This window comes from Aythya ferina, assembly GCF_964211825.1.
Source record: "Aythya ferina genome assembly, chromosome: 4".
Taxonomy (NCBI): Eukaryota; Metazoa; Chordata; class Aves; order Anseriformes; family Anatidae; genus Aythya; species Aythya ferina.
Window position 1 is genome coordinate 46,883,297 of NC_140300.1, and position 24,657 is coordinate 46,907,953.

A 24,657-nucleotide genomic window follows, 5' to 3' on the forward strand; every position below is an offset into this window, starting at 1 on the left:
TTGAATTTAAACATATGCAATGGCTGAAGAAGCTTTTGAGCAGCTTGGACAGAGATTTCTGTTTCTGTGCTAGGAGGGAATAAAGGATTTAGATTTGATTGCAAATGATAGCAAGTCAGCAAATGGCATTAGCAGGAAGTGATATTAAAACAAAGAATGTAAGTTTACTGAAGATACTTTGAGATTTATTTCCTGAAAACAAAAAGGGGACTGAAGTTTAAAGGAGCAGGGAGGAAGAATAGGAAAGTAGGAGTGAGATACATGTCTAAGATGGCAGGTATATTAGGCCAGATGGCCCTTTCAAGTTTTTTGAATTTATTACATGCTTTAAAAAGTGACTTTTACAGAGGCTTTTTTACAATTCACCCACATCCAAATAGTAACAAAACATGAGTGTAAGGGGTGTGCCTTGACCCCCCAAACTAAGCATCTTTTCCACTGCAATGCATGTATGCCTGCCTGTGAATTCCTGTCTCGTTGCTCACAAATTTACTAGGATGTTCAGCAAGATAAGTCATGCGCTCCTTCATATTTCAGAGCTTCAGACACCAACCTCAATTTAATTTACGCTTTTATTTAGATTTCTATGTCCAGCCCATCATTGTGATATCTAAGCATGTTAATGTGAAGCCTGATTTACTTCTCGGTTCCCTTCATGTGTCAGAGGACATTGTCAGAGGCACTGACAAAAGAGTTAGTTGATTTGTTTTTACATATATCACTTGGGAAGCCTTTTGTCCTGGAGTATAGGGTCCTATGGACATACAGGAATTGCTGCTCTCTTGGGCATAGGCTGGTACGTGTCTTCACATGGTCTGGATAATGCACCAGACAGCAACAAGTCCCTCGGTCTTGGAGACAACTGGTACCTCCATAATCACAGAAAAAGTGTTTCCTAGAGCTGAGTACTCAGTTCTATGAAAGACCAGTGGAGCCACCTGAATTCAGAAAGGAGAGATATTTGCACACAGTAATAGAACTGCTGAAAAAGGTTCCTCAGTGCTGGTGAAGAAGGTAGCTGTCTGCATCTTTACTGTGTTGGGCATTAGTGTGAGTCATGAGGAATATTGATTTCTTGACCGATTCTCTAAAATTATCAGCAGCTACTAAACTGGTTGAAGTGATATCACTACTGATACAAAAAGCTGTGAAATAATACAGTTGTAAGTATTCAGTGAATGATGTATTGTGATTTTTGGCTCTGTAGCCACTTCTGGCTGCACTAGCTAAATTCAGTTTTTCTGCAAAAATCTGCATGGGGATAAAACATCCTGTTTGACCAAGCTAAAGGCACATTCTGCATCATATCAGTATTCCTTTTGCTGGGTGATTGAAGGGTGGGGGAAAATAACCATGAGTGCCAGGTGATTGGAAATGAGGTGGTGGGGGTGGTGGAGGACCCAACAAACAAATGGGTGCAGTGCCTGTTACAAAAGGCCATTAGGTATGCAGATTTCCTTTCAGTTCGGGAGGCTGTTAAAGAAGTGCAGAAGGAGATAACCTTCAGTAAGGTGTAACCTTAATCCACTCTCAGACCACTCTCTGAAATAGGCAACTCTATCCATGGAATTAATGTCTGGAACCTCTAACCTGTAAAGAGGCCCCTGCAGTGTTCTTTGTCATCATATCATGGTGGCTGGTTCCTTGCATATTTCAGGAATCCCACAAAGTTTCAGGAATCTCACACAGACACGGTTTCTCTAAAAAATACAGTAACCAGTGATTCAGTCTTTTCACCAACTGTAGCCAGGCCAAAAATCCCAAATGACATGTATTCAAAAATAGCATGTATTAGAAAACTTTCAAGAGTGTCATTAAACTTATATAAATGCTGAAGACTGGGGGCTCTTTGCAGACATTAAGAGAAAATATGATGAACAATAAGAACTTGATACAACTGATCTTTGACACAAGGACCAGCATTTTTTCTTAGCTTTGTATTTCCTTTTTTTTACCTCATGTAACAATAATGTGTCTCCATCATCTGGGATTGATGAGTACAGCAGACATGGAGAGAAGGGCGCATTCTGCTGAAGATTACATGTTTAGACAGGTTGCACAATCTGTTCCAGCTGAAAACAAGGCAGTCATTGGATAAAAGCCAGTATATTAAAGCAGAGACAGATCAGGAGGCAGAGGTGGGTGCTGAGACAAGAACTTTACTCATTCAGGGTTAAAACGGGAAATAAAAGTGTGGCTAGACTGAGGGCAAGGAAGGCCAGAAACAGTCTTACTGGGACCAGACCTCTGCAGCCTGTCCTCTGTGGGCATGAGTTGTCCGGCAGTAGATCAAACTGATTGTCATTATCAACATCCTTTGACTGGCTAATGACAGGGGAAATGATTTTATGACTTAATGTCACATTCCCTGTTCTGCTCCTTTGATGGGGATCAATTATTTTTTTCTTTCTGTCCTTCTAGTCCCAGAACTATTGGTTTTCTTAGCTATGCAGTTGGCTCATCATCAACAAAAAAGGGTAGAGATGACCTTCTGCTGATGTGGAGTCCACTTAGTTTTAAGAGAGAAGGGAATTTCTCTGTACAAAAGCATCAATAAGCTTGAATCAAGATTAGTGGAGGCATGGCCCAGAAGTCTATATTGCTTTATGCAAACTCCCATGAAGAAACCGGAGGGGAAATATTTGCTCCATGTCTAGAAAAAGTAGGGTTCATGTTGTATTGTTGAGTAGTAGAGATAATTACAACCTTTTCATACATGCATCAAACAGGTAAACTGGAAGGAAAGGAAAGGAAAGGAAAGGAAAGGAAAGGAAAGGAAAGGAAAGGAAAGGAAAGGAAAGGAAAGGAAAGGAAAGGAAAGGAAAGGAAAGGAAAGGAAAGGAAAGGAAAGGAAAGGAAAGGAAAGGAAAGGAAAGGAAAGGAAAGGAAAGGAAAGGAAAGGAAAGGAAAGGAATAGAAATTCTGTGATTCTGTGTGATTCTGTGAAAGGAAAGGAAAGGAAAGGAAAGGAAAGGAAAGGAAAGGAAAGGAAAGGAAAGGAAAGGAAAGGAAAGGAAAGGAAAGGAAAGGAAAGGAAAGGAAAGGAAAGGAAAGGAATAGAAATTCTGTGATTCTGTGTGATTCTGTGAAAGGAAAGGAAAGGAAAGGAAAGGAAAGGAAAGGAAAGGAAAGGAAAGGAAAGGAAAGGAAAGGAAAGGAAAGGAAAGGAAAGGAAAGGAAAGGAAAGGAAAGGAAAGGAAAGGAAAGGAAAGGAAAGGAAAGGAAAGGAAAGGAAAGGAAAAAGTTAACTACAGAGTGAATAATAATTTGTACAGCTAAAATGGAGGAAAGCTTCCAGTGAGCTCCCTTCACTGAACTCATGTAACTTGTTTCCTTCTAGTTCTTTGGAGTACTTGTCTGGGATTCCCATGCTAACTCTGTTTTTGATCTTGCAGATTTGTGGAAAAATACAGTGATTATGCCACACTTAGAAACTTACAGACCAGTCAGAGATTCCTAGGGATAGGTCCTTTGTGTTATAAATACCCATGAGCTATAATATTTTAGCTGTACTAATGATCTGTCCCTTTGTCTACACAGGCTATCCTCAGGGTCTGTATTTGCACTGTAACCTTTCTTCTCAGACTCAAATGGCAAAACACTTCTTTCTCCTTTACTTTAAAACCTTTTCACTAATTTATTTATTTATTTATTTATTTATTTTAGTATTCATGTGCTTAAAATAAATTTCAGTTTTCTTCCTTTAGTTTAAAAAAATGCCGTTTTCTACTTTACTGCTCTGTTAAAAGAGAGTGCTCTACTCCTGCTCGGTTAAGAGACTGCTTTTATGCTTCCTTTCTTTGTATCATTGTAGTTGATATAGAAAAAGCTTTTCATGGTCTAGTGTTGCTCCAGTTTGCAGAGAGAGAAGTGTTGGCTATGCCTAGATTCTGGCCTGAAGAGTATTTCTGGCCATATGCCCACTGTGTAGGTTACATTTGAAATATTTCCTAGAAGGCCTCCCCTTTTGACCTCCCTGAAAAACAACTTGCCTTCTGTTGGGAGTTTCACAGCAAAGCAAAGCCCCGTAGAACAATTTAGTGATTCTTTTTTACCTCCCAGGTCCTCCTCACTCCAATGGTGACTCTTTTTTTCACCCTAGTTTCAGGCTTTGCAGTTGTTATGTGACTGACTCCCTTTTATTGTAAAATGTTGATCATTCTGCAATATTCAAAGAACATCTGTAAAATGTATAGGAGGAGGAAGACCATGTGTCTTATGCAGAACATTTCTTCAGCACACATTGAGCCTAACTGCAGTGCACATTCTGAATCTGAAAGTTTGTTTCCCAAGGCTTAGAGGACTAGTTGCAGGCTTGTTCCAAAATGGATTATACCAGATCACAGCCTGCCATATGCTGTATTATTTTGTATTCTGCTAAAAAGAAGCCCTTCTGCACATTATTGTCTGTAGCACCAGTTTTGTCTCTTGACATCTCTTTCCTTCTCTGGACATTTTCTGTATTGCCTCAAATATGGGGTCAACTTCCTTTCCAAGTACAGTGTCACAGTTTTCTAGTCATTTAGGTAGATTTGAACCTACCTATTTTAGGGGGAATTCTCTTCCATTGACTCCAATGGGAATAGAATCAAGTTCTTAAACTGTCACTACAGCCCATTGTTTGGTATACTAAAGATCATTTGTAATAGAGCAAGGAAAGAAGTAAAGTACCACCCACCTGATCTTATTACCAATTCTTATTTTGACAGTGCATTCTGATTTGCAGTGATTTAAACATCTTCTTCTGAATTAGGGACTGACCACAGCCTCCATTCCCCAATCCCCTGAGCTGCTCAGGAAGTGGAGAGAAGGGGGAAGGTGTTTTTAGTTTGCTTTTAGTTTCTCACTGTTGTAGTCCACTAGTGATAGGTAATAAATTTAATTAATCTCCCTACACTGAGTCTGTTTTCCCTATCACAATGGTTGTTGAGTGATCTCCCTGTCCTTATCTCAGCCCTTGACCCCTTTCTATCATATTTTGTTCCCCTTTCCCTTTGAGGAGGGGGAGTGAGAGAGCAGTTGGGGTGGAGCTCAGATGCCCAGCAGGGTAAAACCACCACAATGCTTAAGCTGAAGGCAAGTGTTGGATAGTGCTTATCATTTGCCTGTGGCTGTAAGTTTTTTTTGTTTGTTTGTTTTGTTGTTAAAATGAGGGTAATGCACTTGTTTATGGGGAAATTGATTTTCATATTATGCTTATGAATGTGACCAGTATGTAAGTATTTATCTCATATGGTAGAAAATAATTGTTTTCACAGAGACAAGAAGTCCATCTGGAATAGGAACTTCAGAAACAAACAAATAATTTTTTGATTATCTGTATATAATTGAAAAGATGCACTCTGAGATAATGACCTGAATTCCCTCATATTCTGAAGTTTCTCTGTGAAAGCCTTCCAGTACTAAGTCAGTTTATGCCATCCGTTATTTTATACTGCTTCTTTACTTTGACAGGATGATATAGGCCTTTGTGTAAAGAAAAATCAGACCACATATACTTTTTGTTTCAAAAACAGACTGCTAAAGAGTAACATTTCTCTCAGAACTATGCATATTAATAAATGTTGCTTCAGATCTTTACACTTAGTTTTTGTCCTTTGCTTTTCATCACAATGTAGTGGAAAAACACATTACACAGCTTAGTATTTTAGTGTAGTAAAGAAATACCTGGGCTGATCTGAGTGGTAAACTGGACATGGGAAGGTGGGCACTGTGTTCCAATTAACCACATAAATCAGTGGGGTAAACTATTCTACATGAGGTCTTAACTAAATGAAATCCTTCCTGTTGGAGTGAGCATGAGTCTCTAAATGCAGCACTTGGTTTGGACTGTAAATGTAGGCATTATAGTTAGTACTATAGAAGAGAACTTGCTCTGTATCAACACTAAAATGTGTAAGACACTAACTTGTACAGCATGCCTTTATAAGATTAGTTTGCCATGTTGAATACATTGATAAATCAAAAATATATCAAGAACCTTCACAGATACTGAGCATTTTGTTATAATTGTAAAACAGTAGCAATTCCTATCTCAGGTTGCTTCTTTGTGCTTAAAAGATAATTACAAAAAAAAAAAATAAAGAAAACTCACCATAGAATATGAATAGGAAGACCAGAGATACAGTTACCTTAAATAAAGAATTTTATTTTTGTTTTACTTTGTTTAACAATGCCTTTCTTTTTTTTTTCTTGGTATGTGATCTGCCTAGTTTACATTTACATAAACAAGAGGCATTGACTTAAATGTAAATGTGAAAAGCAAAAAGACTTACATGTAAGACTGAAAAATCATAACTGACATACTGGGTCAGATTTTTCCTTTGGATGCACACAGCTTTCACTGAGGACAGAACGCATGTGGGTATCGTTTTGCCCTGAGACACATGCTACTCCAATTCCCAAAGGCAAAATTTGGTTCTCATTGAACGTGGCTCTACTACTGTCCATACTTGAGTAAAACTTCTGCTGAATTCAGAGGAAAAATTCCTCTATGTAAAGTCTTGATTTTGTCTTGATTTTTGAGACCTTTTCTTCACCTGCTTTCATACATGCTACCTTAGCTGCATGCTGTCATCAGTTTTCCTACAAAAATAGCCCCAAATCACTATTACAGGTCCCAAGGATGTGTTCTCTGTGTGTTGTTTAAAATCTGCTATCTATCTGGTGGGTTTTCTGCTTTTATAGATGGGCACATTACCATCAGTGTGGCACCTAGCTGACTGTAGAATAAACTGGAATTTACACTTTCAGGATATGTTGATAGAAGTGATGCTGTGCCTGCAGCTGCAGTAATTCAGTGTAGTCATGCTATGGCTCCCTCTGCATTGCTGCCTGCTTTTATTTATGCCTATGTAACTTGGCTACTATCAGAGGGGATACAAAAAGCATCCTGGGTGGACAACTTGGTCCTTTTTTAAAACAAACAAACAAAAAAGTTATTGTATTCAAAGTATAAGACATAATCTACTTTTTTTGTAGTAAATTTTATTAAAATTGACACTTATTAATGGTGCTTGAATAGTGATTACTATCTATGTGATAGAAAAATCAGGGCATAAATTATTTTTTTTTTAGTGAATCTGATATAAAGGTCTTCTTTTTCTTTTTTTTTTTTTTTTTGGTGGGGGGATAGACTTTTGGCTGCTCTAATACTTATGTATTTTTCTTGCTAGGATTATAGAGTCAACATCTTTTTAAGACAGAAGTGGAATGACCCTAGACTGAAACTACCCAATGATTGGAGGGGTTCGGACACACTGACAGTGGACCCAACAATGTTTAAGTGTCTTTGGAAGCCAGACTTGTTCTTTGCAAATGAAAAAAATGCTAACTTCCATGATGTCACTCAAGAAAATATCCTTCTCTTTATATTTCGGGATGGAGATGTATTAGTCAGCATGAGGTATTTTACTGAAATATTTTTAATCTTTCTTTTTTTTAGTGAATTAATGGCTTGATGTGAGATACATACATTGTTAGATTAGTAACACATTACAGTTTTTAGCTAATATTTAAATATATATGGCAATTTTTAAATAATGATCTACTAAATGAAATGTATGAAAATAAACCAGAATGAGTTTCAAAGAATGTGAATTGATAGCCCAGCAAGTGCTAAAAATTTGAAATGTATATACATTCATCTATCATGTTAAAATAACACATTAAATATACTAGTATTAGTAACAAAATTTAAACTCTGTTGATAATTGACAAGATTCCTGGAAGCATAATGAAATGGATGAGATCTCTGAAGTAAAGCCTTCAGCAAAGCAACGTAATTTTCTCACCACTTGAATTTCTACATCAACTAATAAAAATGATGATTACTTACTAATGATATAAGGAAAGGCAGATATTACAAAATTTGAATTATAAATGTTTTGTAAAAGTACTAGGACATAATCCTGATTAAGGTCTGTGCCTTAGTGGATATAGAAGGCCCTGAAATATTTAATTTTATTGCAATTTATGCGTACTTTTTTGTGGTTTTAATTTTATTTGTCAGTGTACACTATGCCATAAAAACAGTCATTCACTGAAAAGAACAAATTGAATTGATTTCCCCAAATCACTGCTACTTTACCACTTAGAGGGAACATCTGAAATTATGGTAGCATTACTTCTTTGTTCCCATAGTAGAAGTGGCTCCAAAAAAAAAAAAAAAAAAAGAAAGAAAATGGGAAGAGTCTGGTGTGGTTTTTTGCCCATTCTAAATCCAAGGATGAGAAAACTCAATCTCAAGACTTTTGTAGGCAGCAATCAGAAAAGGAAATAAATTGAAGAACAGAAGCATTTCATTTGGCTCACTCCAAAGGTCCTGGTTCTGATTTCAATTGTTTATGTTGCAGTTTTTGAAGTCTGTTGAAATTCTTATTTCAAAAATGGAAAATCACTTTCAGCTACAAAAATAATTTCTCATTTGAAACAGCAAAAGTTAAGTGAAATGATGAAAGCATTTCAAGCATTTTTCCAAAATGGAGCTATTTATAAATGAGCTTATTTCAGTGAATGTGTTTGGTTAGTGGATTGTAAATTTTTCAGTGAATACTAATAGAAGTGTTTCTGATGGAAAAATATTTCTCCTTAAACTTCTATATGCCAAAATCAAATTCAATATAGTTTGACAATAATGTCTAGCTCTACAAATGTTCTGTTGATTTTACTAATTCAATGTGTTCAGAAATGATACTGATGAAGGTAAGATTAATTTTTGGCATACTTATGTTTGGTAGCATGCTACTAAAATTACCATTTTTAAAAATGTATATTGCTATGCCTTGACTTTTTAGTTTACAGAAGTATTATCACATATAAATGAATCTCCAATTATCAACATATATGAATGAGAAGATACATGTGGGAGAAAGTTGTTGCCTGCCTAAATAACGAGGAATTAGGAAACTGAATGTAGGAATAAGCAGTCAGTGTTCACATGGAGGAAAATAAGTAGTGGACTCCTGTAGAAAAATCTGTTCTGCTGTTCCACATAAATCACCTGGAAAAAGGTGAACAGTGAATTGGTGAGGGCTTGTGATGGTGCTAAGTTATGCAGAATAGTAAGGAAAGAGACAACAGGGAGAATAACAGAGAAATCTAATCTAAGCAACAAAGTTAGAGATGAAATTCAATGTAAATAACTAAGAAATTATGCATGTTGGGAAAAAGTTATTCTAACTTTATATATAAACTGGTGGGTTTGAGTATTACCATGCGGGAAAAAGACCCTAGGGTAATAATGCTTAGTTCTTTGAAAATGTCAGCTAACCGCTCAGTATTCACTGAGAAAGTGCTGGGGATTCTAGGATGTTGAAAAGATATGGAACAGCATCCTTTATAAAGAAAAGCTAATCAAAGCAGGTCTTTTCACATCAGGAAAAACAGTAATTAAGGTGATTGTATAGAGATATCAAATAGCACAGAAAGAGTAGATGGATGTTGATTATTCACCTTTTTTTTTGCAGTAAAAGAATTGTGAGACAGGGTCAAGACAGATGCAAGGAGACCTTTAGGGTGTGCAGGATAGTGTATTCCTAGCTGCAGGATGCTGTGTATGATTAAAGTGTACATGGATTCCAGAAAGCAATTGGAAGCAAGCAGCTTCTGGAAGGACAAAAGTCTGTCGAGCTCTCTTAAATACTAAAGCATCACTTCTGGTTTAGGAAGTCCTTGAGGCACAACTTTAAGAAGGCTGTTGGAGAAATGTCATTTCCTGATTGCTCTAGTCTCATATTCTTCCTCAGGAGTCTGCCACTAGCCACTGCTGGAGATGGGTTTCTGTTCTGTATGGAGCTTTGGTTTGTTTATTCTTAAAAATTATGTCTTCTGCCATCTATTATTAGTCCTATAATTTGTGAAATACTGTATGTTTAACACTCTATATAAAACTGTATTATCAGACTACTAGAGATACTTAAAATTTCTGGTAGAGATATTTAAATTGCAAACTGCTACTTAAAATTGTTGTTCATTTTTTCTACTATTTTAGAAGCTGAAAGTCAAATATCTAAGGTGTGTGTGTTTTTTTTTTTTTTTTTGTTTTCTTTTATTTTGTTTTGTTTTGTTTTGTTTTTTTCTTCTTGCAGTCTGCTACTTACAGGGCAGCTCACTCTGTTTTTAAATTCCATTTCTGTATTTTCAGATTGTCTATTACGCTGTCATGCCCTTTGGATTTGACCTTGTTTCCTATGGATACACAGCGCTGCAAGATGCAATTGGAAAGCTGTATGTAAATCTTTTTCTGCATAAAAACAGTTGTCTTCTAGGCATGGCTGAGAATCAAACCAAAATGATCAATTCTGTATTGTTTGTGTCAGTGTTTTATAATGAATCTTGAAATTAGCATTCACTGATTCCTACCAACATATATTTCCCTATAAAAATGTTTCTTGTGGCTATGGCACCATGCACTTGTTTAGCTTTTGCTATCAAAGACTATGACAACTGATAAGTATTACAAAAATGTATACACTAAATTTAATCAAATGGAAACACAAATCTTTTGGAATAAAGAATACACAGTTTTAACTTACACAACAGTTTTAACTTACACAACCCGTGCTTCTGTGTACATTGTCAGGGTCCAATTTATCCCCTTGCATTGATGATGAACAGTATTACTTGAATCTCCTGGGAAACGTCAAGGTTAATCAAAGCAGAGCAAGGCATCCTGTTGGGGACCAGGGCAATAATAATGATATCAGAGCTCTACCATTTAGTTTTTAATTGCTAGCGTTTACCCTTAGAAGTGCAATGTGTCCATAGTATTAGTGTTTTGCCTGTCTCTGATATGTATATACATTAGCTGAAGTAAACTCTTATAGTAAACTCAAATCAACTTGTGGTTGACCTAGAATTAGTAATATCAATGGAAGTTAGTTCAAACTTAATCATCTTTGTAATCAACTTTATTTAAACAACTTTATTCTCTCCATGCTTTGTTACTGTTTTCAAATTTGGGAGGAGGAATGGATTTTCTGCTCATTTGCAAAGATTTTATGCACTCAACTTTCTTCTATCTTTTTATTTCATTGTCTAAACTAAGAATTGTACCCATGACCCACAGTCTCCCTTCGAGTTCCAGCGGTGGGCCTGCTTCCTCTGTTAGCCATTGGCAATTTTATTCCACTAAAATATTTTAAAATCACATTTTTTCCTGGTTCTTAGATTTCCAAAACAAAAGAGGCTGCCATTTTTTACCAAACAGTTCCCTGTATCTGCAGTTATGATCACCAATTCTACACATTCCCTTTAGACGAGATTTTTACTATCCAGTAATTGTATTATAAAAGATGTTAGTGTGTTTGTGATTTGCTGCATGTTGTAAAGAGGTGAAACTGATTGTATGAATCAAACATTAGAACAAGTAATTTTTTTTTTTATATTACTTTCATCATGGAGCTTTGAGATGTGATTTTATTAAGTTATTGTTGATCTTAGAAAAGTTGGATTATAGACAGTTTAATTTTTTAAATGACAGCTATTTTTCAAAGATAAAAAAACATCTCTCCAATGCCTCCAGAACAAGAATGGTTCCTTAAACATTTCTCAGAGTCTTTGAATTGTGAACCACTACATCCCAACTTAGTCTTTTTTACATTTCCCCATCTCTGTTCCCATTTAACGCACACTATCTCTGTATTCAGTTAATCCTTAATAAACAGAAGGTAGCAGAAAAACAACATGTAAAATCATGATTATGGCTGCATATTTAGTTAATACTGCTTTATGTTTGAGTATTATAAGCCTAACTTTCACTGCCTCTCACTTAATGGTGTTGTATAAAGCATGGTTTAGGCACTCAAATGTATGTGGAGGTCCGTCCATATTCAGGACAGATCATGAAGGCACAGAGGCACTGAATTGATTTCAGTAGGGTTATGCATCTACTTAAATTCCTGGTTATGCATTTCCTAAATGTCAGTGCTTTCATCAATCAGGGCCTTTAATGTTAACAACTAAGCAGAAAAGTTGTTTTACACAAAAGCCAAGATTCATCACAGTAATTAGGTGCATTGTTACATTTTGTTGAAGTTCCTAGGACTTGTGAGTGTTGTTGAAGTTCAGTATATTTTTCATGCTTTGCTGAAGTAGAGTGTGAATGAATATGTAAACTTCAAAGCTGTGGATTGCTTTATCTGTTTGGACAGTGAGCACTGTCATGAACACCTCTTAATCAGTGTAATATTGCTAATAACGTAATATTACACCTGTCATCTATTAATTTAGATCTACATAAAAATTCAGTTGTATATTATTTCATGTTTTGTCTAATTTTTTGAATGGGAAGCAGAAAGAAAGAGTAAAAGAAATAATGGTACATACATGCTAGATTTTAATACTGGAAACATTGATTAAGATGGTCTTTATTATTTCATTTTGTTCTTGTAGTTGGTTACACAACTGATGACTTACGTTTCATCTGGCAGTCTGGAGATCCTGTACAATTAGAGAAAATTGCTCTGCCTCAGTTTGATATTAAAAAGGAGGATATTGAATATGGTAACTGTACCAAGTATTATAAAGGCACAGGTAAGTAATTAAAGTGTTTTCCTTGGTAAAAACTTTAAGCATCCTTCAATTATTGTTTATGGGTAATGATTAATACCCATAAACATCGATATTACCCATAAACATGGGTTCTTGCCTTACATTTTATGGGAGGAAATAGATTACTTGTAACTTACCAGTAGTTCATATCATAGTAACAATCACATATAATAATTACTGCAAACAAATTCAAATACAGAAATGTCTAAGTTAAAGGTGAAATTAAATGTTTGTATTGGCTTTGCTTACATCTTCCGATCTTTCCATCACCATTTTGTTTCTATAGTCCTGGTAACTTTTTATGCTTGTAATATCGAACTTTTCTGATAGACATTTTATGTGGAATTATGTGATATGCAGCAAATAAGGATAATTTTGGTTTTCTGGTCAAACTTTTGTTCAAAAAGTGGATAACATTAGAGTATAACTTCAAAAGCTTCCCTCTGCAGGTTCTTCCTTTCTCTAAGTGTTCTTGAAAGTGTGTCACTATAGAAAGCTGTTTGCAGTCTAAACACAGAGCTATTTGATCTATATTTCTTTAGTCCTGTGGTTGTTTTCTGGGAGTAGGTACAAATTTCTACAATGGTTTCTGTATTCTGGCTTTAATGATTAATCTTTTCTACCTTGATTGATTCCTGCTTATAATTATATCCAAACTGCTCACATACTGTGGCAAACACAAGACTTCCTATAATACTTGAAGTCAGCAGGATGTATTTTAGTCAGTGCTGTTGCATCATATGCACAAATCTCCCATTAAAACTCTACAAAGGTGTCTGTGGTGTTGAAGCATCTTTGTAATTTTCTTGCTGACTATTCAGCTGCAATTGTTCTTGAGAGATCTCAGGTAACATTAATAGGGCTTGGAGTTACGGAATTTAGTTTGAAAAAGATAATTAAAATTTATTTCATTTTTTTAAACTGCAAAATGAGTGAGTTTTTAGCCTACTAACTACACAATTCAGTGTCTCAGGTATTTACATTTATAAATAGTATGAAATTATCCGTTCTCAGGAAAATGCTGCATTGGGGAAAGCATAACCAATAACTAGAAGGCATTCAAGTCTAAGTCTAGAAAAGGTAGAAGTTTACTTAGGAGTGAGAAAAATAATTTAGTCTTAAATAAATAATGATTTTACTGAAAAAAATAGGCTACAAAATAATGGAAAATTAAACGGATCAATCTTGCGGTTCCCAAATAATATTCAGAAACATGGGAAAATTGGATGCAATGTAAAGAGATTTGCATTTTATTTGAGGGAAAAAGGGAATATTTACTCCACATTGCTATCTTGTAACTGTGTTTTCAAATTTAACATTATTTTATGTTTTGTCCTAAGTCTGAAATTAAAAATCTAAAAAATCTTTGGATAGTTTAAGCATTTTTAGGATTTTTAGTACATTAAAGGAAAATGTAAGAATTAATCACTGCACACTTTACAGTTAAACTGGAAAGAAACTAGCATTGCTCTTTCAAGTTTCAACACCTTGTGGTCACAAGGTAAAATGACATTGTACAAAGTGCTCAACACAATAGTCACATTGTTGTGTGTGCATGTGATTTGAACATTAAAGAAAGAACATTAGAGAACCATCAGAACTAGTGGAATGACATTACATTTAACAAAGTTTTCATAATTCTTTTGTTGCTAATCCTTTTTGTTTAAAACTGGAGATTATCCATGTTAATCTTATAATCAAGACTGGAATTAACATGTCATTAATGCAATTTGAACATTTTGGTATGCTGAAATATTTCAAAGGCTATTTTCAGGATTCAGTAACTGTTTGATTTACTTTAAATTCTTATATTGAAGGCGTTTCAAAAAGCAGTTTTTGCACACAATTAAAATTAAATCAGTTAAGGATTTTATCAGGTAATCAAGAGGCAGTGTTGCATGTACAAGCAAGTTTTCAAAATTACAGCTTATGCAGGAGATTCTTGCCAGCTGCAAAGAACTTAATCTTTTCCGCCCATTTATGTCAACTGATGTTTTATAATACCTGCCTAAGTAGAAAGAGGGTCAGCAAATTTGGTGTGACTTTTTATGGCAATAAATTGATTATTTAAGTTTGCAAATTGCCTATTCTTTGTTTACCAAAATGTATGACAGATCCAAAAAAGTCCACAGAAACTGAATGGTGAAGGCAACGGATATTCTCTGCCTAACGGAGGATGATACAATGCCATACAGAATGCATTTCTGGCACAAAGCAAAGAAATAACTATTTTAAAGATCACCCCCTGTTTGAATGTAAAACCTACCAACACCCAGAAACTATTCAGAAATTATACAGGTAGAATTTGCCAGACTACAGATCATTGACTAGGATAGAATGAACTGTAAAATACCATATAGTGTCTTCAACACAGCAAGGGTATATGTCCTTAATGTTTTATCATTTTATTGTTTTAATTATTGCAGTTTCTAATAATATTTTAAGGTGACTTATCATTTGAGGATACTTAGTTGATAAAAGATAGAAGATAAATAAATATATTTTTGATGGATTCTACATTTTAAATTAGGTATGCACAAACTTTTTATTTACAGATATATACTGACTTGGGTTTTCTTATTGTTGTAATGTAACATAGAAATGTCTTTTCCTTGTAATACAATAGTTTATGATGTTTTTACAATGTTATTGTGTTAATATTAACATAAAAATGCCAGTTCTGCTAAACGAGTGAAAATAGAAACACAGCTGGTTTTCTGGTTATCAAACTACCCAATCCTTTTGTTATCTCCAGCAAATCCCTACTATCTGTGGCTTTATTTGTTATTGAATTCATGTTATTAGACATTTTCGGAAACATTTGGTGCTTTAGTTCCTCATTTTAGAAGCTTTGAGGCAATATTCTTCACTTTCAAAATTTAATGCTTTTAGAGTCTTTTGTACAAAGTCTGTACCAATTTTAGAAGTTACCTATACCAGCTTTCAGTACTGGGGAAATCTCTGCATAGAATCATATTCAGGTCACCTCTTTCCATTCTAACCTTTCTAAACTAACTTTTTTTTTTTTTTTTTAATTCCATGTTCTTCACAAATTAATGCTAAGTAGGATTTTCAGGTGAGCTTAAGCCAGTGTCAAGATGAAGCTGTAGCTGCTGTTTACTTCTGTGCTGTGAAAAGACAGAGGGTACCTTATAGATTACAGAGAGTATGACATGCCAAATCACAGTCGTAGGTTACATTGATCCGTACTTTGAATGTTTTTCAAATTGAACTTCTTGACTTTATTAAAAAAAAAAAAAATCGAATCAGTAAACCCTTTACTCCTAGGATAAGTAGAAAAGGCCTAGAAGATACTAATCTGAAAAGGTTGACCTGCAAAGCATATTAAACCTTAATATGCATTTATTTCTTTAAAGGTTATTACACTTGTGTAGAAGTAATCTTCACTTTAAGAAGACAAGTTGGATTTTACATGATGGGTGTTTATGCTCCTACACTGCTAATTGTTGTTCTGTCCTGGCTATCATTTTGGATCAATCCTGATGCAAGTGCTGCAAGAGTCCCACTGGGTAACCTGCATTCACACATACTGTCACAGTCCACTTAGCACCATCGAGCCATTCTCAGTTGCTTTGAAATGACACTGGACACAGAAAGCAACTTCACTTCCATTATTCGCTCATCATTTTCACTGAAGCCTTGTCATTCCTAGTCCTGTAAAATCCACCTCCACATTGAAACTTTGCTTGATAATGGTTCCAGCACTTATGTGATGAGGACACTTTCTCTGCTTCTCGATACCTGGACAAATCTGATCTTATCTATGTGTGGGTGATGCTGCAGACACTGTGTCACACTGCAGTTTATAGGAATTAGAGCATTTAAAGAATGTTTGAAGTAAGAAAGCAGGATGATGATTAAGGCTCTAAATAACTACCTCTTGCAGCAGGTTTTCTGAAGACTAATAGAAATGGAATGATGTAATGATGTTTGGAAGAGAATTAGCACAGTTGTTACCTGATGGGTTTTATTTCATTAGAGATTCATTTCATGAGGCACTTCAGCCTCTTGCTTTCATGCTGTGTAGCACAGCACAGTGGGCAGGCCCTTCATATATTACGAGATTGTAGGACATAGAGTTAATCAAAACAATATTATCTTAACTAATTAGATTTTACATGGGACTTCAGCTTGGGGGTGGCCCAACCTGCAGTCCCCAGGAACTTGGTGATGTGTAGAGCCAGGCTTTGGCATCCTGACATTTCTATTTGTAATCCTTTCCCCATGTCATGACAGCTCCTTCCCCATGCTCTGACCTCCTTGTCCCCCCCCTTTACCTGGTATTCCCACTTCCACCAGTCCATACTCCTTATTTTCCAAATCTTCTCCATGTTCCGAGGAGATTCACTGTAACTATTTCCCAGATGCTAGGCATGAAGTTGAAGCATCCCTCCAGTCCCTGACCTTCCTCGGAAACCTCTCACCTACACATTAACCTGCACATCCCCGCAGGACATAAGTCCTGTGCAGCCTCACATGCACAAACGTGTGATGATTCCCCCAGTAGGGTCAGGACCTGCCCCATCACCGTCCCAGTCTGTGATCAGCAGAGTCTTGCAGTAGAGGGGAGCTGTAATCCCTGGGGAGCGGGAAGGGTTCCTGCCAAGTTTTGTTAAGTTGAAAAGTTCCCACATAATGCCCAGGTCTGTGTGCCGCTGCTCAGGTCATCTGCCATGCCTATTCCTTCTCCAGCGATATAACAACCAAAATAAACCAAGAGCTACACAAAATGTGGAGAACCATGACTGGAGTACTTCTTTTGGCTTCTCTGCCACGGTTGGCTGCCTTTCTCTTTTCTTTTTACAAAAACACCTTTTCATTACATTTTTAATAGGTATCTCTTTTTTCAGAGGGCTATTTCAAAATACAAAGATTATTTTTCTTGATCTGAAAATATTAATAATTATTAGTAATCAGGGAGGACTCACAATCTATATTAGTTAATAGCAAGAAACAAATACAATCTGTTACTTTGAAAAGTAGCAAGGATGCATTCCACAAGGTGAAACATAAGGCATTTTAAGAAAAAAGCAGTCTGAGGCAAATATACCATGCTTTAAATTAAAAAGATAGAAACAAGAACTGAAAATATTTTTCATGTAGTGATCTCTAATATGATCAAAATCTGAAGTGTATTTCTGCTTTTGTAATCCTGAACTTTAAATAGCTGACCAGTCAGGTTTATCAGAGATATATTACATTTATAAGAGGCATGGTGATGATTTGTATAGCATTGAAGTTTTTATGACTAAACATGCATGCTTATTTATTTGTGTTTCTCTCTTTTTATTTATTATAAGTGTTTATTGGCTCCTTTTATATATTACCATTTCTGAAATACTGCATTTTCAAAGATATTTACCATTGGCTTGGTTATGTGACTTTTTCTGTATCCCCAGAGAAGCAACAAACATTAAATCTGACCATCCTTTAGTCATACATCAGTACTTAGCAGTGCAAGTTGATAACACCCTCACTGGGGTAAGATTTATGTTTCTGCAGTTTGAAAGAGGGCAACAATCTAACTCTTCTAGCTACATCCTTGGAATAAATTTGACCTTGAAATCAAACAAGATAAACATTTCTGTGAAGTGAATCATTTCAAGTGAATGATCTTGAACCCCTAAAGAAGGGTTACTAATAGTCATTACACTTTTAGTAGTTAGTAAAAGGTCTCATCTCAGAAGTTTCCAGGTGATTTAGGAATGCAAGATACTTTGCAAAAAAAAAAAAAAAAAAAAAAAAAAAAGAAACCTCAGTATGATTTTGCAGTTTGGTTACTGTTCTGGGAACAAGGTGTATTTCTGTTTGAAGAAAAAGGGTGTGTCCATCTAGGAGCTAAATAAGTTGCAAGCCTTTTTTCTACCCATAGCACTGTATTCAATTAGATCATCTAGTGTTAGGGAAATCCTCACAAAGGACATGTATCTGGAGACTCTGGCTAAGCGATATAAAGGCTGACATCACTGAGTTTGTCTTTTTAATTACATGTTAGTGTCTCAGCTTTTAAAGATCCCTACAGAGGACTCTCCAGTTCTTTAAAAGTGGAAAGTGTGCCAGTATCTGTTTAAAAAACTACTCTCTTTCCTTCATTGTCTGGTGATCCCCAACGGGAGTAAGGTCTTCCCTGAAGCTAGGGAAGCTTCTGAGGGACTTCAGATGTCCATCCAACCACAGAAAGAATGGAGCATTAGCATGGGCTGTAAGCAACCACATGCCACAAAGTACCTCCTGTGACTGAGCACTTGGGGGTACAACAGAGTAATTAAATGCTTGGAGTAGTGATCAGTGATATATATGCCTCACATGCAGAGGACAGCCAGACATTTCCTTCCTCCACAGCCCTGCCCTCAGCGCTATTTCAGTTCAACTCATTTCATTTTATAAGACTGTTGCAAATACAGGGTCTCAAAGGGAAGACCTGATCATGTATTTGTAAACTGTAGTATGAAGAAGGATTGGCAAGCTTATGGCTTTTAGTTTACTAAATTTAATGAGAGAAGAGAATGTATTACAGATACCAAATTATAAGGAAAGAAGGGCAGAATGTTATATTTTCCAATAACATCAGTGAGATGGAGCCAGAACTATTTTAAAGCAGTAATATAAAAGACAAAACGCTATTTTATACAGCATGTAATTAACCTGTGGAATTCACTGCCAAGAGATAGTGCTGAGGCCAGTTAAATTTGATGGATTCAAAAAAAGGGAGATTTATTTATCTGGCAGCATGTGCTGAAGTGCTTTGCTGGATTGGCACTTTGTGATACTATGCATATGTAACCATTGGTAGAATTTTTTACATAGTCACTCTGCACCATCATGTTTTCAGCTGCGAGCTAACTAACTTTTGCGATAGGGATGAAGAAGAAAATTCTTTGAGTGGATAATTTGGTTATTAGGCATTTAATGCAGTCTTTCTCACATCAGTGAACTACAAATTGCATGTTGGCAGCTTGTCTCATCTAGTAAACTTACCTGTAAATAAGCCTGTAAACTTAAATTGTTTGGTTGTATGTGAGGAGATCATTGAAGGCTGGATGTTGGTGACCTACTGAAAAAGAAAGAGGGAGGTTTTTGCCTATGTGCAATCCTACCAAACAAATGTACTTTACCATTGAGAGAGATACCCCATTAGGAAGAAAATTGTAGATGTATTTCCAAGAAAGGCCAACATTCCCTTTACATTAGAGGTCTGGATGAAAGAACTAACGTCCCTTCCCTTTAGTGCTTCCAAAGAAGAAAAGGGAGTTTATCCCTACCACCCTCCTTTTTTTTTTTTTTTTTTTTTTAAATATTTAATCTTGTAGTTTGTTTATTCATTCTCCTCACCCATGCTGGAGCCCTCAGCTTTGAATTGTGTTTGATAGGTACCTTGTACAGCCACTCTCAGAGGTGCAACTTAGAGCTCCATTATAGGGAGCAGTCTCTGAGGCCTGGCTGCTCTGATCTGGCAGCAGATGGCTGCTTGATGGAATATTTCTATCTTACTTTACAGTTCCCTTGAAGCCCAGAAGGTTTTCTGTGGTTTCTCTGACCCTGAGAATGAAGTTTTCATCCTAGTAACCCAAACAAGTAGAAGATAGCAGCAAAAACATGGGCATAGGCAGAGATGTCCTTTTTGTGCTAAAAGACAGTACAACCTTACTTGCACTTACTATTGCAGTTCATAATGATCCATAATTAGTGCTCAGCCAAAAACAGTTGGTTGGTCACTGAAAACAGAAAAATGGGGACTATTCTTTGCTCACTTTCTATACTTCCAGGCATGTTTGTACTTGAATGCATCAGATATAGTAGTTTGAAATGAAGTCAGGGAGGACACTGTTTGCCATGTCATTCTGATCCAACATAGGACGCCTGGCCATTCTCTATGATCACAATGGCCAAAAAAAAAAAAAAAAAGGCAAAAAAAAACCAACACTTTTCAATTTTATGTTGATAATACACATTTATAAATAAAACACCATAAGATTTTGTATTTTAAAATCATAACACTGTAGTCATTTCTTTATACTTCCTCTTCAGTGGCTTAGCAGCTAATAAGTTGCCCATCTGAGATTAATACCATATAAAGTATGTTACCAATCTTATTAAAATCTAAATTGGGACAGTAGCAAAAGAAAGCTTGATATTTATGATCAACTAGAATTTAATACTTGTATAGGCCAATTCAGATACTTTATTAACCTTCTCACATCCTCGTTTACTTTAAATGGATCTGAAGAAAATGATCTCTCTATGAAATACAATTTTTTTAATGTTTAGGATAACACGTATGACCTTTATAGGAAACATAGTTATGGCTAAGTGAATATCTCCTTACAGCCAACATTTTCTGTAGTTGTTGATTACATTTCATGAAGCTACCCACTTATAATTGAAGGTGATTTTTATCATGAAAATTCAAGAAAAAAAAAGGGAACTTAGCTGGGAGGTCAAAATAAGTTTTCCCCATGTGACCACCATTTCTAAGGTTAGCTTTTTCAAAAGGTAGCTGTTCATGCTACTATTCCCATTTCACAGGTGCCTGTGGGGAATCTATGAGATCAGACTTGCATTTTGTCTCTTGTGATGTGAGTCCTGTGGTAGTGGTGATGTTTGGAAGCCTTGTAAAGAGCAGTGTTTATTGAAACCTAGACTGACGATGAGTGTGACCTTTCAACAGCCTTTGCAGATGTACTTTTTTATGATAAGGGCTTCCTCAAAAGCTCTTTATCTAGGAAGCTTTCTCTGGATACTGGAAGCTCAAACAAGGAGTGTTCATAGACCCTCAGGCACCTCAGTGTTTTCATCTTTGTGGTGAATTGTGAACACAGACTTTTTAATGCACTGATACATTCCCTTTCATCTTGAGTTTAAATATTATACTTGTGACCAGGTCATTCAGAGGATGTCTCCTGCTGAAGCACAGTTCAGATTTCTGGGACAACAGTAGCTGTTCAAGTCTAAGTTAAAGGACTTGGAGTTTTTTGATTTAAATACCATATATTTCTCTTCCATCTTCTCAGAATTAGATGAGCATGGTAAGATAAGTCTCTGGAAAGCCCATTTCCCAGTTGTGTGATGCAGTTGTGTGGGGCAGGAGAACCACAGCAGCCAGTTTAGCTTCATTTGTTGCTCCATTTATAAAATGACGGTATTCAGTATTAATAATTCATCATTAACCACAATACTCTACATAAATATTCAGTTTAACTTACTCATTAACTGAAGGCATGTGCATTTTGTATACCTGTTGCAAAATATGCCTACCGCTTTGTCAAGTCCCATTTGCTGTTACGATTCATCATTCAGTGTTGTCTGGTTCAGAGGAAGAACATGGCAGGTGTCATTAAGGGAAAGTTCACTTTAATTGTTATCTTGTTTTTCCCTTTGCAGGTATTTTCTCAGTTCTCAGCTTGGCATCTGAATGTACTACTCTTGCTGCTGAACTTCCCAAAGTGTCTTATGTGAAGGCCTTAGATGTCTGGCTGATTGTTTGCCTTCTCTTTGGGTTTGCATCACTGGTTGAGTATGCAGTGGTTCAGGTAATGCTAAACAATCCCAAAAGAATTGAAGCTGAAAAAGCCAAGATTGCCAAGGCAGAGCAAGCTGAAGGGAAAGGTGGAAACGCTGCCAAAAAGAACACTGTGAACGGCACGGGGACTCCTGTCCACATCAGCACTTTACAGGTAAGAGCTGTCAAGCTGCATACGCAAAATCAGCATTATCCTCTATTAACGTAGTTCCAAAAATACACTGCTGTAATAGCTTTGGATGGTGCTTAATCTTAGAAGTGGCCAAGACACTAAGAACATACTGGTAATTAATGGCTAGCCACCTGGCCAATTGGTCCCTAGTGATTTGAGGTCAAATGTCTAAATGAAAAATTTATCTTTTAATATCTTAGTGCCATGGTTGTTGCTGAGCTTAAGGTAAATAAAGCAGCAAGCAGCTTTACAGTTGCTATTTTTCTTTTAATAATAAATAGCAGCTGTCAAACTGTAACTATTCAGAGGACAGGACTTTCAGTCAGTATTTGTTGAGAGCGTACTCAAATAACACACATGTCATTGCTTTCCTTGGAGCAGCCACAGCTGCACCACATTGCATGTGAAGAATCTCTATTGCCAGGGATTCAGAAGTCTTGACATCTGTAAATAAAGGACGATCTGTTTGTCTGTCAAACAGTTCCTGCATTTCTTGTGTTGCCAGATAGAGTATGGGTAAATCGGTCAGAGCTCGTTCTGTGGATAAAGATTAGATGTACATCTTAGCTCAGGCCAAAGTTTTCCATATGCCCGAAGAGTTACCAGACATTCCAGGCCAGCTGCCCCCAGTCCTGAGTAATATTTAGTCGATATGTATTCTACAGAAGAAAATACGTTGTGCTAAAATATGCGGAGTATGAATTTGGTTTATAGTTTTCAAAGGCTCAACAATTTAGATGTGCAAACTAAAGCTATTTGGCCAGATCCAAGTGATAATATCAGTAGCATACCATATGACTTTAAAGCTTCTTTAAGGAGGGAGTCATTTATGCCAGGATGGCAGAAACCCAGCCCTAGTATAAATCTGGCATTGCCCCATGACTAATTACCCCCAATTCAGAGGAGTTGCTGATAGCACAGAGCACTTGACTACCGTAATTCTCATCTGATAGAGCCTCCTGGGAACTGTTTTGGCAGGCAACCAGGCTCAGCTTAGAACAACCCACTGTCTGCTTTGACTTGAATCACAAGTAATTCCCCAACCCCAGGTGACATGGGAACTGAGTAGAAAGATGGCTTAGCCACAGTTTTGCTTCCACTAAACTGAATGTGTTACAATTGTGGTTATCAACTTGTGGGTCAAAAATTTACCTCTTTCTTGTGACAAAATAGTTGCAACAGTCCAGCAGAGCAGCATAAAATCTATTTATTCCTATTTGGAGTATTTAACAAGTGTAAGTATAAAGCTTAATCAATGACAAGATTAATTTTTTTTTGGTAATTTGACTTTTGATAATATGAACTAAAGCACACTGCTAAACTGTTGACTCTCCTCAGTGTGTACACGTTAATGGGTGCACAGGGTGCTTACCATTGTCATAGACACAGAGTATAAAGTGATAAATTTTGCCATCTTTGCTATCCTGTCATCTTTTAATATTTTTTCCAAGAAGGTAAGCTTGAGTATACAGTGTATTTTAAGGCTCAGAGGAAGGGGAGTCATTACCCACAAAAATTTAGTAACATTCCTCATGAGTGGTGTTTAACAGCAGGCAGAAGGCTTTTGAGATTCAAACCTTAGTCTGCCCTCTGGGATCTTGCAGTGTCAGGTCCAGCATGTCATATTTGTCCATATTCAGTGTGCTCCCTGTTTGTTATCAAAGACCTTTGGCATTCAAATATCTGTAGTCTCTGCAACAGTAATCTGTGTTCGATTTATATGGAGTCCTGAGTTTGTGTAGCTTCTGATGATCTTTACACAGATATAAAGCATTTGTTTGTTGAGGCATATTGGAAATAAGTACACAATGACATAAAACCTGGCCATGTGGTTCAATGGTCTCTTCCCCATATGGCCAGTGATTGCTTGTGTCCAGTCACCTGCTTTGAAATACAGTCTACTTGAGGAAGGGTGATATGATCTGGGACTTGCTGAGATCTCACTTTAGTGAGATCACTAAACTGAGAGGAAAGATGGGCCCTGACAGATGAATTGTGTGGGGCCAGGATGTTATATGGCCATGATGCATTCTGGAGAGGATACAGATTGGAAGGCTGGGACAATGACAGTCTAGCTGAGCTGAGAGTTAGTGGAAGTTCCAAAGGAACAGCAGGGCAGGGACTGCCTGCTCAAGTCACTTGGCAAAGAAGGGTGTTCAATTTCCATAACTATGTGACCAGGGATTGCTTTATATTATAGAAAAATTCCAAGAAAGTTGTATTCATCTTGTGATAACTTAATAATCCAGAGTTCAGTTCCAAATAGAAGTGATGTTTTTAAAGTGTGAGATACATGAGAAGTGAATGACAATCTGAGGACTGGGGAGCAGAATGACTTACAGACAGAATGGCTGCAGTATATTGTTCCTGAAGTGCTTCCTTTTGCTTAGAA

At 36.4% G+C, this 24,657-nt stretch overlaps 1 protein-coding gene across 4 annotated transcripts in view; it reads left to right on the forward strand.

Annotated features, from left to right (window-relative positions):
* Positions 1 to 24,657, forward strand: part of GLRB (glycine receptor beta) — a 50,287-nt gene that overhangs the window by 16,451 nt on the left and 9,179 nt on the right. For 3 of the 4 annotated variants that reach the window (XM_084517545.1, XM_084517544.1, XM_084517546.1), the window contains exons 5-9: positions 7,176 to 7,405; positions 10,145 to 10,227; positions 12,394 to 12,534; positions 15,930 to 16,082; positions 21,955 to 22,247. In XM_084517545.1, coding sequence (XP_084373671.1) covers positions 7,176 to 7,405; positions 10,145 to 10,227; positions 12,394 to 12,534; positions 15,930 to 16,082; positions 21,955 to 22,247 — 900 coding nt within the window. The remainder of the gene's footprint in view (positions 1 to 7,175; positions 7,406 to 10,144; positions 10,228 to 12,393; positions 12,535 to 15,929; positions 16,083 to 21,954; positions 22,248 to 24,657) is intronic. The other variant, XM_084517547.1, reaches the window with a different exon arrangement.